This window comes from Notothenia coriiceps, unplaced genomic scaffold (assembly GCF_000735185.1).
Source record: "Notothenia coriiceps isolate Sejong01 unplaced genomic scaffold, NC01 NC01_scaffold00017399, whole genome shotgun sequence".
NCBI classification, from domain to species: domain Eukaryota; kingdom Metazoa; phylum Chordata; class Actinopteri; order Perciformes; family Nototheniidae; genus Notothenia; species Notothenia coriiceps.
In genome coordinates this window covers 114,527-128,877 of record NW_011350100.1, presented here as the reverse complement: position 1 = coordinate 128,877, position 14,351 = coordinate 114,527, and the positions used below count along the sequence as shown (strand labels likewise).

Sequence of the window (14,351 nt, the reverse complement as noted above, 5' to 3'; positions counted from 1 at the left end):
TATAGTGTCACTTCTATTTTTTATATACAAACGTTACACACAGTTATACTGAGAACTATCTATATCGTATCTATACATAAAATTCTTTATTGATATAACAAAAAAACACTCGAATCTACAATTGACCATTATACAAAAATTACAACTATTACACTAAAAATACTAACTACATGAAGTACACCCCAACCAACTCTTCACCCCTGGTGACGCGACACTAGACTCTGAAATACTCTGTAATTTAACTATGTTCAACTGAGTGTAACCTACAAATGTCACAAGAATTACTACGACGACAAGATTGCAATGCCTACTTTTATCCCCGTTTAGGTAGTCATCTCGTGTGTTATGATAATAATGCACTCTTGACCACACAACAAAATGAACAACCGTATCATCCAAACATCTACACAATTCGCAAAGTCGCAGTCGTCTACGACCAATCTCAACACCAGGCCCACGACTACGTAGTAACCCCACACCCACGAAATCCGGAGGCCGCGTCCAACGAATCAACTGGAGAGCCCCCACCCGAAGTCACAAAATCCACCCCCACAGAGTCCACCTAAGTCAAACAGACACCATTACACCATACAGCGAATCGACACACTAGAAAAACTAAAAACAACACAACCACAAAAGAACAATAACTCGATCCGCAAATGAGCCGGCGAACAACAGAGGAGTTACAGATCCTATAGGAGGTGTATCCTCCTTGACACGATTCAACCAGGTTTGTTGGTTCCTCATATTAAACATAGACACTCCCACTCGAAGGACGACTGCCACAATGGCGTACACTCGCAGATGAATACACCTTATAGCTTTCCACTCACAAAAGGGCGATCCATTCCAAGTGAAACGAGAGAGAGAGTCTGATGCTCATCAAGACTTTCAGTAAACTAACAAGCGGAGGAAGAACGGATATTATTACACATAATACTATAATGCAACTAACAGCTCATATATATTACTACAAAACCCGTATACAAAACACAAGCGAACGATCACAACAGGACTGCCAACCAAGAAGAACACAACACACCATAAACGATTCTATCACTACTACAGAGAGTCTACCCAGGACACCACCAGCTCAACACGTCAGCCCATAACTGTCAAACAATACACACTACCTAAACTCTTATCCACGCACAGCGACCTCACACACAACTTCAAACAGGAACAGCTTTACGAGCAGTCTCTCTACATGACATAGGTACACACACATAACAGAGACACAACCAGATCTCCACACAGTACACATAAGTAAGAACCCAAATGATAAAATCTACAAACAGGTAATGCTGCTATGTACACACTGCGTAACTAATACGGGCAATATTAGAGTTCTAACGAAAGTCACCAACCTAAAACTAAACTAAAACTGACAAAAACAGTTTAATAATCTTGAGCCGGAAGACACCCCAATTTCTATTTAAATCACAAGCGTCTTCAACACACTAGTGTCCCCTGCAAAATAGCAATAACTTCTCAAAACCAGGACCCAAACACATCACACAAACATACAGTTTGAGTATTACGATATGCTAAATAAAACATTTACTCTCCTACTAGACAGTACATACTCGACAGTCACGGATAAATCTACCCAACAAGTACTAACAGACATATCCATATACCAAAACTGTATCAAACAGCTTAATCCGTTACGACAAGACAGAACTACCTAACTTCATCACCATAGCTATAGGAAACCCGCCAATACCAACACATACTACTCACGACTAAATATTATCTCACTGACTTTGTCCCTAACCAAGAACATTTATATCCACAGTGTCTTGTCCTGCTCGGCTTGATTGATGCAGACTATCACAGATGCTATGATTTGTGATTTGTTGTGTGCGTGCGTGCGTGCGTGCGTGCGTGCGTGCGTGCGTGTGCGTACTGTACCTGTGTTCAAAGTGTAGCTCCTGCTCAGCCACAGCCAAGGCAGCTGTCACCTGATGAAGGATGCTCTTTGCCGCGTACAAAGACGACAGCTTTACGACATAAGAAAGGCCCGAATTAGGGAAAGCCTGTTTACTTCAAAACCACAACTAAACAATTTATAGGAAAATAGTTAAATATTTTCCACCCAAATTAATCAACTGCCACACATGTGGTTTACATGCTCAGCTTCTTTTGAATCTTTCAGCATTATCTCCAGCACATAGTAGACTGACATCATGGTGTAAAAACTCAATTCAAGGGAGTGCCGTGCAGTCTTTTCATTAATGTTTAAGCACATCTTTACAGCATCTATGCAAGTATTATGAGCTCTATCTCGAGTGATGACAGAAGAGTGTAGTGGGTTATGCTGAAGTTAAAGTTAGGTGAAGTTCTGTAATTAACGAGCAGACAGACTCGACTGCAATACTTCAAAAATCATTCCAGGGAAGACGAAACAAAATGGCACTTGTATTTGTAAAACAACTGTCTAAGTTTGCTAGCTTCAGTGAATGAGATGCTTTGAGCCGTCACTGACATCATTGATAAATGCTGAACATCACTGCAGAACACGGCCCTGCACAGATGGGAGGTAATAAGCAGTCTTCATTATGATGGGGTGTGATTACCATTCCATTGCTGTTCTCCAGGTCCGTGCCTCCAAACTCAAACTCAAGGATGATGAATAACTGATCCTTTTCAAAGAAATCTGAGCATGGAGAAAAACAACAGAGACACAATGAGGGAGACAAACAGGTAGCCTGGCCGAAAGCACATAGCTTGCTGTCCCCTTAAAGGAATAATTAACACTAAAATATATCTCAGTTTTTTTATTCTTTGTTTACTGAAGAAGCACGGGGAAAAAAACGTTTTCTTAAAGAAGTCAATGTAACACAGGGTGAGTAAATGATAAAGAAATTGTCTTTTTGGGGTCAAGTATTCGTTTAAAAGGCAGATCATCTTGTACAAAAAAAAAAGCATTCAACTTCTATCTCCCAACCTTACAGACATGTTGAAAAATGGTAACGTTCTTTGTTCTCACTGACCTGGTCTGTCGTTCTCAGAGCCTTTATTGTTGTCGAAGGTGTCCCAAGCATTCATGAAATCTGGAGGGTAGCAGCCTTGAACGCAGTGGAGACTGAAAGGGAACAAATTGGGTCACATCACCACTGAAAACTACTGAGACGCTAACGGTCAAAAAGACTAAGACCAGAGAGAGTTGCTTACTCGTTGAGTCCGATAAATCCGTGAGTTTTGTTCTGCTGCTTGTCTTTTAGGCTGCTCAGATCCCTTAAATAAAAATAAAAATAAATAACACAATGCTGTTTAGCTGAATCACGGCAAATGGAGTAGTGTGATGGGCAGTGTCATGTACCACTTACTTTGAGATAATAATCTCATGGAGAATCTCTCCGTATGTCTTCTGGTCCTCTCTATTTACCTTCTCACTGCCCTCTATTGGAATGACCTGTCAAGACAAGAGCCACCGTTTACTTCAGAATACCCCCACAAACACACATACTGCATATTTCATTGAATATGTATTATATTTTTCACTATGGGGTTTCTTAATTAAAGCAAATTGCATCGAGAATGTTTTGCTCTAGTTTTTTTTAATAAATATAAACATAAGTAAGAATAGTACGTGTGATGGAAACTTCTGAAGCAATGGAGACGAAACTCAGGGAGACACGAGGAGAGCAGGGACTTTGATGGCTAACACTGACGGTTTATTTGGAGCTTCGGCTGGAGAATTCACAAGACATGTGCTGTGCCACGAGTTGACACAGAGGATGCCAAACCAATTCTGAAGATCTCTACCCCAGACCCATGTACTGTATTTATCTACCATAGTTCTGAGAGAATAATCAACATTGTGCATAACAAGATAGCACCTCTATCAGCTGACGCTAACAGGCAGGAATAGGGCGACAAAATATTGAGAGCACAGCACCCAATGCTACAGGTGCCTGAACTCAGTGAGGTCATTACAAACTGATAAACTGGGTCAAAGTTATGGGCCTAGGAAAATATTTCCCCAACAGTATGCAGATTTGATCATCACCTAAGTAACCANGTTCTGAGAGAATAATCAACATGCTGCATACCAATGTAAAGCGCTATAACATCTCTATCAGCTGACGCCAACAGGCAGGAACAGGGAGACAAAACACTGAGAGCACAGTACCCACGGCTACAGGTGCCTGAGCTCAGTGAGGTCATTACAAACTGATAAACTGGGTCAAAGTTATGGGCCTAGGAAAATATTTCCCCAACAGTATGCAGATTTGATCATCACCTAAGTAACCAAATATGCTATCAAATATTTTAAACTCAAGGTACACTCAATGGCATATTCCCCTTTGGAGCTTTTAACCTTTTCCCACAGCCTTCTTAAACAAATAACTTCAAGTGCTTGTTATCTGGTGACCAAAAGTCCCTATTTAGTTTGTGTTAAAACAAGTGAGCAAGTTTTTATTCACTGATGAAAGCTATGAAATACGGTATAGAAAAAGCTGGTTAGTGAACCTTGATTTTAAAATATGATGTCATTAGTATTTCTGACCAATGGGGAAGTCCCCTTCTTTAAACATACTTCCTACTGAAGATGTCATGTGTTTTATCACATTGTTAGATCTTAAACAGGCGTGTGGCGCAGTGGATAGAGCCTTGATCTGGGGATCAGATGGTCACAGGTTCAAACCCCCACTGCAGTCAGCATGTCGTTGTGTCCCTCGGCAAGACACTTCACCCCAAATTGCTCCTGTGGGGATTGCCCACAGTACTGAATGTATGTAAGTCGCTTTGGATAAAAGCGTCTAACATGTAACATGTAATGTAAACACCACATCGTATAACACAAAAACACACGTACTTTGAGTGCAACTTTGACCCCTGAGGCGTTGGTGGTGGAGAAGACCTCCCCGAAGGTCCCCTCTCCTATCTTCACACACTGTTTCATACGTTGAGGGAGTATACACTCCTCCCAGGGCAGAGTGCGGCTCTGGCCACACTCAGCATAGACCTTCTCTGCATCTGACAGATCCTCACACACAAGCTGGGAAATGAACAGGAAGGAGGACATGTCAAACAACAAGCATGTACAAAGTAAGCAGTGCAAAATAGAAAATCATAACTCTTTCAAGGCTGGAGATGTGTACTGTACCGGAGAATCGCAGCTCTGCAGCTGTGACCGGAGGTGTTTGGGAAACGGTGTTCGAAAGGGAGTAGCAAAGAGGTCGTGGCTTAAATCTGCAGCGCTCACAAACGATTCCGAAAGGCGTAAAGCGCCCAGAGTAAGTTTTACTGATTAGAGGGAATGAGGAAGAAAAGGCAAGGGAAATTAAAAAAGACACTGGAAAATGGGAAATTTAACAAACTGTATTTATAGATTCACACAGAGAAAGCAGACTACGCATACTTTCACGAGGATCATTGCTTTTCTTTTTCTTTTTTAAGTTGGAACATGTTGAAGTTTGCACACTATATATTGATCAGATGCAAACTAGGCATGAGTCAAAATACCTAATCAAGTTGTATTGTTGTAAAGCATGGCCTACTGTATCTTATTGCAGTAAGTGATTCATATATTTAGTGAACATATTGACCTAGTCTGGCTTGTTGAAAACATCTGTGCATCTTTGCTCAGCTGACTCTGACCTTCGAAAAATCGTAATGGAAACTTTTAAGTAATCCAGAAAAAGCTTGAAAATGCCATTAATCAAGATTAATCAACAGCCCAACATGTATGATCTTACCCTTTCATTAATTCTGCCTCCTCTCATTAGTGTCTGGCCGCTTTAAATTACATGTTTATGTCAATAGAAATGCACTTTAACACAGGGGTATCTCCTTGCACTTTAGGTAGCTCTTGTATCTTCTCTTGCACTTTACATGTCCTAGCTGCTACATTGTATTGCCATGTGGTTAATGCTTGTGTATGCTGCTCTTGCTCTTTCTGCATATCATGTATTTATTTTTGCTATGTATATAATTGTCATGTTCTTAAATGTTGTATGTGAGGGACTACGGATGGAAATGAGCTCAAAGCTAAAATCTGGCATATTTACACTTGACACATTGTGTTTAAAGTGTTCATTAATGTGCACTGTCCCTGTTCAAATAAACGATTAAAGGAAATGAAATAGAACAGAGCAATCGAGGGACAAAAATAACTTTAAGGTGCGTGTGTCATACCCATCCCCTTGCGATGAACAGAGAGGGCAGCTTTGAGTCGGCTCCAGGTGTGTGTGTTGGGTGTGAGGTCAGCCAACAGATACGAGAGGTTAAGCTTTGCCCCTCTCACCGGGGTGAAGAAATTCATGTTGTCTCCAGCCGGCTCCTACACACAGGATGGATATCACAGTTTGTCAATGACGCCACAGTTCCACCTGTCTACATTTTTGAAAACCTTCCTAATAATACATATTTATTAATTGTTGGATGGGTTGTAGTCAAAACAAAAAATTACACATTATAAACAAAAATCCAAGTTTTTTTCTGTGATGATGTACACGATGTCAGGTATTAGAAAGTTGAACAACAGTGCAACAAGTATAGGTACAGGCTATAAATTGAACATTTCTCACTGTGCTTCTGAAAGTCTTTGTGTGCCTCTAAATGAAAGGACTCTTACTCCTTAGTAAAAAGCATAGTCAACCTAATGTTTCTGCAGTACAGTGCTGTGTGTTATTCTCACCCGTGGTTTTTTGTGTTGTGTGGACATCAGCTCGTTGATGCTGCAGTCCACCGTTGTGTTTCCAGACGCCTGTGCAGTGCTGCCTCTGACCTTCTGTTTGCTGGAGCTGCCTTTGTTCTTCCAGCGACTCACACTCAGACCGCTGACAGATGCCTTCCTTGTCGTCCCAGGTTGGTCAATGCTCTTCCTTTTCTTTTCTTTAGGAGCCAGAGACATCATTTTTCCTTTGGGGACATTCTTTTTTACGATCTTGTCCTCAGAGCTAGTTGAGCACATTGTTCCCCGCTTTTTTACATTGGCTTTCCTGGCAGAAATGTCTTCATTACAATGTTTAGTGTCACTTTCAGACCCCGCATTCTGTGGCTGGTCATCACTGTTCAAGTCTGCCACAACTGTGGGGGATTTATGCATTGTGTCTTTGAGCTGCGGATGCTCTTTTAGTTGTAATCTAGCCAATCTCTTTACCTTGACATGGACTTTGCTGCTAAGACATCGCTCCTTAACGACTGTTACGATCTGCAATGCTTTTTCTTCTGCTTCTCTGTCACTAGAGTGTGTCTGATCTACTGGGGCGCTGTTGTTTATTGAATGTCTAACAGACGCCACCCCTCCCTCAGGGATTTCTCCTGAACATATGGGACCTTCTGGGTCACATGTTTTGTCATTTCCAGACTTGTTTGTATCTGACCTTCTGACTGAAACTGTGCATTTCTTATTAACACATTCATCTTTTATGTTGTTGGCTGGGAATTGTGTTTCCATGAGAAACTCAACACTGCTGTTTTTGTCGTGAGTCGACTCAACTTCTAGAACTGACGCAAGCTTCTCCATGGATGTCTGTGTGGATGAGAGCTCAGCTGATGAAGAACTGATAGAGCTTTGACTGTCAGTTCCTGAAGATGCAGATACTAAGAGATTAAATGTTGGTACTAAAGACTGTGAGGGGTCCACAAGTTGACAGCCATCCACGGATGATGGATGTTCACTTGTCCGGAGACTGTGGGCTATGCTTGTATCTGCCAAACAGGATGAGAAGGTTGTTTTACCGCATAGCAGAGAAATAGTGAGGTCGCCAAATCTTTCCAAGTACACGCTGCAGCGCTCTGTCAAACATTTCTTCTTCAGAGCCTTGATCATAAACTCTAACCCTTCTTCTGCTGATACAAATTGATTGTGGTCATCGGTATAAAGCTGAATTAGTCTTGGCAATTCCCCAAAATCCTTTGTCTTTATGTCTTCACTGGGCTTTTTGGCTCCCTCACCACAGCTACTTCCTTTGCTCTCCACAAGCAAATCATCAGAAAGTTCTTCATGGTGATCCAGGTCTGCTTTTTGTTCACATAGACTTGACTTTGGCTTCTCCTCCAAATGAAGCCCAAGGGATGGTGAAGAACATGGTGGGGAGAAGGGCCGCCCTGGTGAAGCCAAGTCTTCTTGGAATGTGACACCTACACCACTAACTGAAAGGAATGAAAGGCTGGAAGATTGATCGGTGACTGACAGGGGTTCAAGGTGTGGCCGTTTGATGAAGGATCCTGCTGAGGGTGTGGAGCAGAAGATGGGTTTCCTGGGGCAGGCTGCGAGGCTGTGTTCCGCCAACTCATTCAGGGATATCTCCTGGAATGGGTTGGGGGAAAATCTGGCAGGCGCTGCAACATTCAGAGAGTTCTCCGCAAATGACGGAGGGACCCTCCTCCTAGCAGACCGGAAAATCCTACCAGGAGCTCCAGCATTAAACTCCTCTGAAGAGTTGAGTATATTAGTGAAAGTTGCTTCAGGTCTTTTGGCTGTGGTGGCAGCGGCATGTCTGCGGCGGGTTACAAAGCGGCTCACAGAAGGAAGATTACCACTAAGAAAAAGAAGAAAGAAAAACTTTTACTGGAACATTTATACCCAGATTTGCTTCACATGGAGACAGTGGGCTGAATATTTTTGTTAAAGCCCCTGTCACACTGTCCCGAAATTGACACCCGATGGACAAACGATTAAGGAAATGTTCAAATTCGGCTCTGATCGTAACAACATCGCGCCATTCGTGAGGGCATCTTAAGCCATCGTATGACCTCCGGTGGAGTTTCTCAGGCTCCGGCAGCAACTTCGGGAGCGATGGCAAAATCTNTTTTTTCATGAATCAACTTCTAACGTACTCAAAACTACCAAACATTCAATCATTGTCAGGATTTTAACCCTTTAAATGCCTGTTTTTTAATTATTTAAATTATTTAATTTCTCTCAAAAATGCCTCATTGACTTCCATTCAAACCACATTTGTTCAATATCAAATATCACAATTTTTCTTCGAAATGAAATGCTGACATTAAAAAATGCATGGTTTTATACTGCAATGGCAGTGAGATCAACAAATGCGGTTTGAATGGAAGTCAATGAGGCATTTTTGAGAGAAATTAAATAATTAAAATAATGAAACAGGCATTTAAAGGAATAAAATCCTGACAATTATTTAATGTTTGGTAGTTTTGAATACGTTAGAAGAAGTGATTCATGAAAGAAAAGAGTTAGAAAAAAATATTGATGGAGGATGATTTAGGAGTTTTTTGGGGCGTGTACATTTCTGCCACGAAGGTGTCCAGAGGTAGTATCTGACACTGCGTAAACAATAATAATGCAGTCAAATCAATTTTGTTGCTAATCTTTGACATATCCAAGACTAACCACCAAAGTTCCCTCCGCCTACTAATTATTATATTGAAGCAATTTTATTTTTTGTGTTTTTTTGTTGCTAATAATGAAATAATTCAAATAATGAATCAGGCATTTAAAGGGTTAAAATCCTGAAAGTGATTCATGAAAAAAAAAGTAGAAAAAAATATTGATGTATGAGGATTTAATAGCAGTTTTTTGGGGCGTGTACATTTTTGCCACGAAGCGAAAGGTTGAAAATTCGAGGAGGGCACAAGGGTTAATGTTCCACCTTGCACATTATGTGAGACCTCTGGGCCTGCAGTCCCAAAACGTTTAAAAAATAATTACTTTGTGGTTTTGCACTTAGGCCATTCATTACAAATTATTTAAGGCTATACAATGTTGCCATTTCTTTCGAAGCAATGTGGCTTATGATTTGTTTAATCCCTTTTTCTACCTTCAAGGCACCACTTGCTTCCCAATCATTTTTGCTATAAAAGATCAACTTTCAGTGACTTGAAAGCTGCTCAAATATAATTCAATTGCCCATTTTATATGAAACTCTAGAATGGACAGTAATACAATGCTTCATGCTATAAAAGTGTTTAATTATGCAAATCTGTTTTCAGTAAGGAGAGGCAGAACAATCACTGTTCTATCACTCTATTTATTTACAAGAATAATGCGTATGCAGTGCACCAATGCAAGTGCACACAATGCATTATTGAAATGATTCACTTAGGCCTTGCCCATGGTTTGTTTCTTTCTTTCTTTTCTAGTTTTTATCAATGCTGATCTAACAAAGCACATCCGTTTGAGAAAAAACAAACAAACAATACATGTGCTAAGTGCAATATCCCTTATGTGCAGACTAAACGCTATTTTAGTTATCCTTTGTCAAGACATTAAAATAGCTGTAAAACGGAATGCTTTCAAACATTGCCATATGTGGTGGCTTTGCTCATATGAAGGTTGATTTGTTATTCATAAACCTATCAACAATACAGCAGACAAAAGTCAGCTTGCTCATAATTATTACTAGAGGGAGGAAATTGGGTCGTAACAATCCTTACAAATTAATTATAACGTTTATTTGTCTATATATTTAAAAAACAAAAACAAACATATACTGTGTCCATTGTATCTTGATTGCCAGAAAACAGCATTAGCCTATTGATTTGATATAACCTGGTTTAGGTTGAAGTAGACTATTGTTTATTGATTTCTAACCTATCTGCTAGGCTTTTCCGGCTAATATGTGTTTATAATATATATAACTCATCTGAGTACTGGTCCTGTTACTTATGGCGTGCATTGGAAATAATAAAGTTGTATGACTACATTTTAATCACCATCATCCACATATTAGATCATGTTTAAAATGTGTTTTTATTGGGAAAAAACCTCCAAAGCATAGAGAAAATATAAACATGGCAAATGTCCTACAAAAGCCTATAATTACCCTTTCTATGTTATAGGCTACGAAGTAAAATTCAGTTGCACCACTGTATAAAGAAATAACATTACATTAGGCAGAATCAGGCAGTTAAGGGGGTTATCACCGGTTATCACAGAGGAGCGTTTGCTTCCGGAGCAGCGTCCCCCGGTTCCCCCTGTCGGAAAACAGCGGCATCTGGGAGGGAGGAGAAAAGGAACAAGCCGAGGAAAACGGAGGGGAGGAGAAAACAGACAGGAGCGCAGCGAGGAGGACATGAACTCACCGTAGAGGAGGTGAGTGATGTGGTATGCCGAGAATGTTCACTTGAATACGGAGAGTTGTGGCCGTTACCGTCTTCCTCGGCGATACATTTGAGTTGAAACGTGAGTTAACTTTCCATATTCTTGTAGACGACACATTGCTTTGGCATCTGAGGGCCCGCAGTGTTGCAAATAAGTCGGGTATGGTGGGGGAGACGAGACCGGGAGGCTGCGGCGGCAGATGAGGCATTTATGCGAGCCAGCGTGTGTTTCTTTTGAGTTTATTGTTGGATATGTTGTTAATTAATATTCCACGTATTGTCAGGGAATGCAACGGTTGTTTCTGAGAAGAGCCGTTGTCGCGGAGCAACCGTCCGCTGATCACCGCTACTTACGGTTAGCTAACGACGACTCTGCTGCTATGTTGAGGGGGATTTAATGGGGAAATCATTTGAAAATCGATACAACAGAGCCGTTTTACATGTATGAAACCCTTATATAGTCTTTAGTTGAAGCTCACGACTCCAACACTCTGTTTATGGAGAGGGCCTTTCTGCAGGCAAGCTAAGTGGTTGGTAAACTGACTACTAAAAGGCAATTCATTTAGAAGTTAACACAACTAAAGGTAAATTCACTTTCTATCCTGCAACACATTTATACCTTTTAACTCTATGGGTGTCAATGCAGGAAGTATTCATTAATGTTATTAGTTAAATATAAATGTCATACTACATTAAGCCTATTCACACATCAAATGATGCTGGGGCTTGCTCCTCTTATACATTTTAGCCAGCATTGCATTTTAGCGTAATTTCTTCATCCAGCATTTACCCTGACATTTCTTCAGAAATGGCCTTTCAAGTTGGATTGCTATTTATAGCAAGGCTTTTAACCAGAGGCTCTATTCTTTTTTGTATTGCTCATCAATGTCTCATGGAATAAATGTATGTATTTTGTACTCTTCAAAGTATATTGGACATGTATTGGAAGATATTTATCTTGCACCATTTAAATACAGAATGCCCTCAAAACATGGTACCTAACAATATGTCTGAGGCAGGTAAAGAGACAAGGTTTAATTGTAAGTTAATTTTTAATTAACATATTAAAGTAAAACATGTGAACTAAATTGTTTGACTCGTAGTGAATGCAAAGCTCAAATAAAACATAGGTTATACTTATGGTATTTATTCCATTAGAACTATGAAGTCCTTTCTATATTTTGAGAAGGAGCAAATGCTCCATCAACAAACATTTATCAATAAACAAAATCAATGGACTCTCATCGTTAAAATGGTTTCAGTGCTGGAGGCCTGACGGGTCACTTGATACCTTCCTTTGGCTCTCCTGACTCCTGGCTGTTCTCTGTGTCTTGTCCCCTGCAGGTCTTTGTGTTAAGCAACAATTTAAGTAATAAAGAGGTTCATTGTGACAGAAACAAGCATAAAGGAGTGTATTCTCTTGACGTGCGAATATTACGTGGAAAAGTCTGACTATAGGCCGTGCATGCCCCCCAGGGATGAGGCTTGTGTTGGTGCATGGTGCTGGCTGTACGCAGCTAATCGTTTCCAGCCTTGCTCGGCTATTTTCTGCCAGGCCCTGGAGATAATATGCCTGTTTGTTTTATAAAAACATGGAGCCACTTAATGGCTTGTTTATGTCGTGTAATTACGGGAATCTAGAGAATGATTTCAATAACTTTCCTGTCTTAGAAAGTAGGGAGGGCAGAGACAGAGTATAGATTTATTATGATTGAGGACTTAAAGGGACTATGAGCTATTGTTGACTTTTCTTTAAAAAAATCGTTCTCTCCAGGTGATTGCTGATTAACTTTCACAAGGACTGGACATGTTGGGTAGTAAGAAGAACTGGTGAAACTCTTAATGTAGTATACTACGTGTGTCTCTGAAGCAACACTGACGTTGTTGATGACAACATGAATTAGCAGAGGACCTGTATGCTGTTCAGGGTGTGGACCACTGAGGTTTCTCTCCCTACCTGTCTCTTGTTTTGCGTCACATTTACAAACATGCTTTCTAAGTGTACAATTAGGTCATGTGTACAAAATGCGTGCTTGTCAAAAAGCATATCAAATGAAACCTTTTTAGGAAAATGTATTACCATTTAGTGTACACATTGTTATAGTAAACAGCTGAGACTCACTATTTTAGGCCGTGGTTGCGTTTTTTAAAAGCTTCACACTCTCTTTGGTTTTCTGAAAGTATTGGCGTTAACCACAATAATGAAAGTGTCACTGACTGAACCACCAGAGTTGAAATGGTGCACAGTCATCCTCACTCTTTCTCCGTCACTGCCCCCCCCCTCCCTCCCTCCCTCTCTATCCTTTCAGTCTCCTCGCCCTGCTGGCTTGCTCTACATCCAGACCTGGCCTCAGTCTGCAGTGTGTGTGTGTCTGTGTGTGTTTGTGTGTGCAGGAACATGATGTCATTGCTAATTGCTTAGGGCTCATGGGCTGTTAATATAAGGTTTATATTTTTCCCCGCTTCCTGCTCGCTTCTTTTCGCCACATCATTACTCTTTCTCTCTTTATTTACTCGCCCTCCCCCTGTAGCATTCTATACAGGAGTTGCTGACTATGGAAAAAGTGACTTGGACATTTATGGGCTCAATTTTGGGCCAAGCACTGCAGACTGTTTTGATGTGCGTGTTTGTTTGGCTTTGGTGTTATGAAAGTGCCTCATTTTCAAGATGGCCCCTTCTTCTGCTGAGGTAGCTTCTAATAAGCAGGGAAAAATAGGAGACACACAGGCATTTATTCATCCTGTCAGCGCGCATGGAGATAGACAGAAATAGCAATCCAGTAATGTGAGCTGTCACCTTTTGAAGCTATGTGAGACAACCAAAAATACCCCACCATATCTCAGCTAACCCCAAAGAGCTCTGCAGATTGGATGTAATTATGATGGCCAGACGTGTGTGTGTGTGTGGTGTTGGGACTTTCTTGCCTTGCAGCACCAACCTGTTAGTCTGTGTGTGGTCGAGGTCACGCACCAAAGCTGATGAGAAGAGACGGGGAAAGTGTGCGTACATGGTTATGTGACCGACCGCGTGTGTGTTTCTGCGCAGGTGTGTGTGAGCAATCAGATAAAGAGTATGGAGATCTGTTAGCACTACCCTGCTTCCCCTGAGAAACAATACCAATGGGACGCCCTTGACCAAAATAGTGTGAGTGTGTGCCCGTGTGTGTAGTCATGTGCATATTTATTTGACCAGATTGGACAGATGAACGCTGAATTAAGGACAGCAGAGAGGGGATTCATCCCAGGCTGTCAAGTTTGTGTGTGTGTGTGTGTGTGTGTGTGTGTGTGTGTGTGTGTGTGTGTGTGTGTGTGTGTGTGTC

At 41.0% G+C, this 14,351-nt stretch overlaps 1 protein-coding gene across 1 annotated transcript in view; it reads right to left on the bottom strand.

The window, feature by feature from the left end:
- Positions 1–10,925, bottom strand: part of haspin (histone H3 associated protein kinase) — a 13,377-nt gene extending 2,452 nt beyond the window's left edge. Inside the window, exons 1-10 of the mRNA XM_010776853.1 lie at positions 10,855–10,925; positions 6,650–8,498; positions 6,148–6,292; positions 5,117–5,256; positions 4,826–5,008; positions 3,333–3,418; positions 3,178–3,240; positions 2,997–3,088; positions 2,580–2,659; positions 1,915–2,003 (exon numbers count right to left, since the gene is read on the bottom strand). Of these exons, the coding sequence (XP_010775155.1) occupies positions 1,915–2,003; positions 2,580–2,659; positions 2,997–3,088; positions 3,178–3,240; positions 3,333–3,418; positions 4,826–5,008; positions 5,117–5,256; positions 6,148–6,292; positions 6,650–8,498; positions 10,855–10,925 (2,798 nt within the window). The remainder of the gene's footprint in view (positions 1–1,914; positions 2,004–2,579; positions 2,660–2,996; positions 3,089–3,177; positions 3,241–3,332; positions 3,419–4,825; positions 5,009–5,116; positions 5,257–6,147; positions 6,293–6,649; positions 8,499–10,854) is intronic.
- Between the last annotated feature and the right edge of the window lie 3,426 nt (positions 10,926–14,351).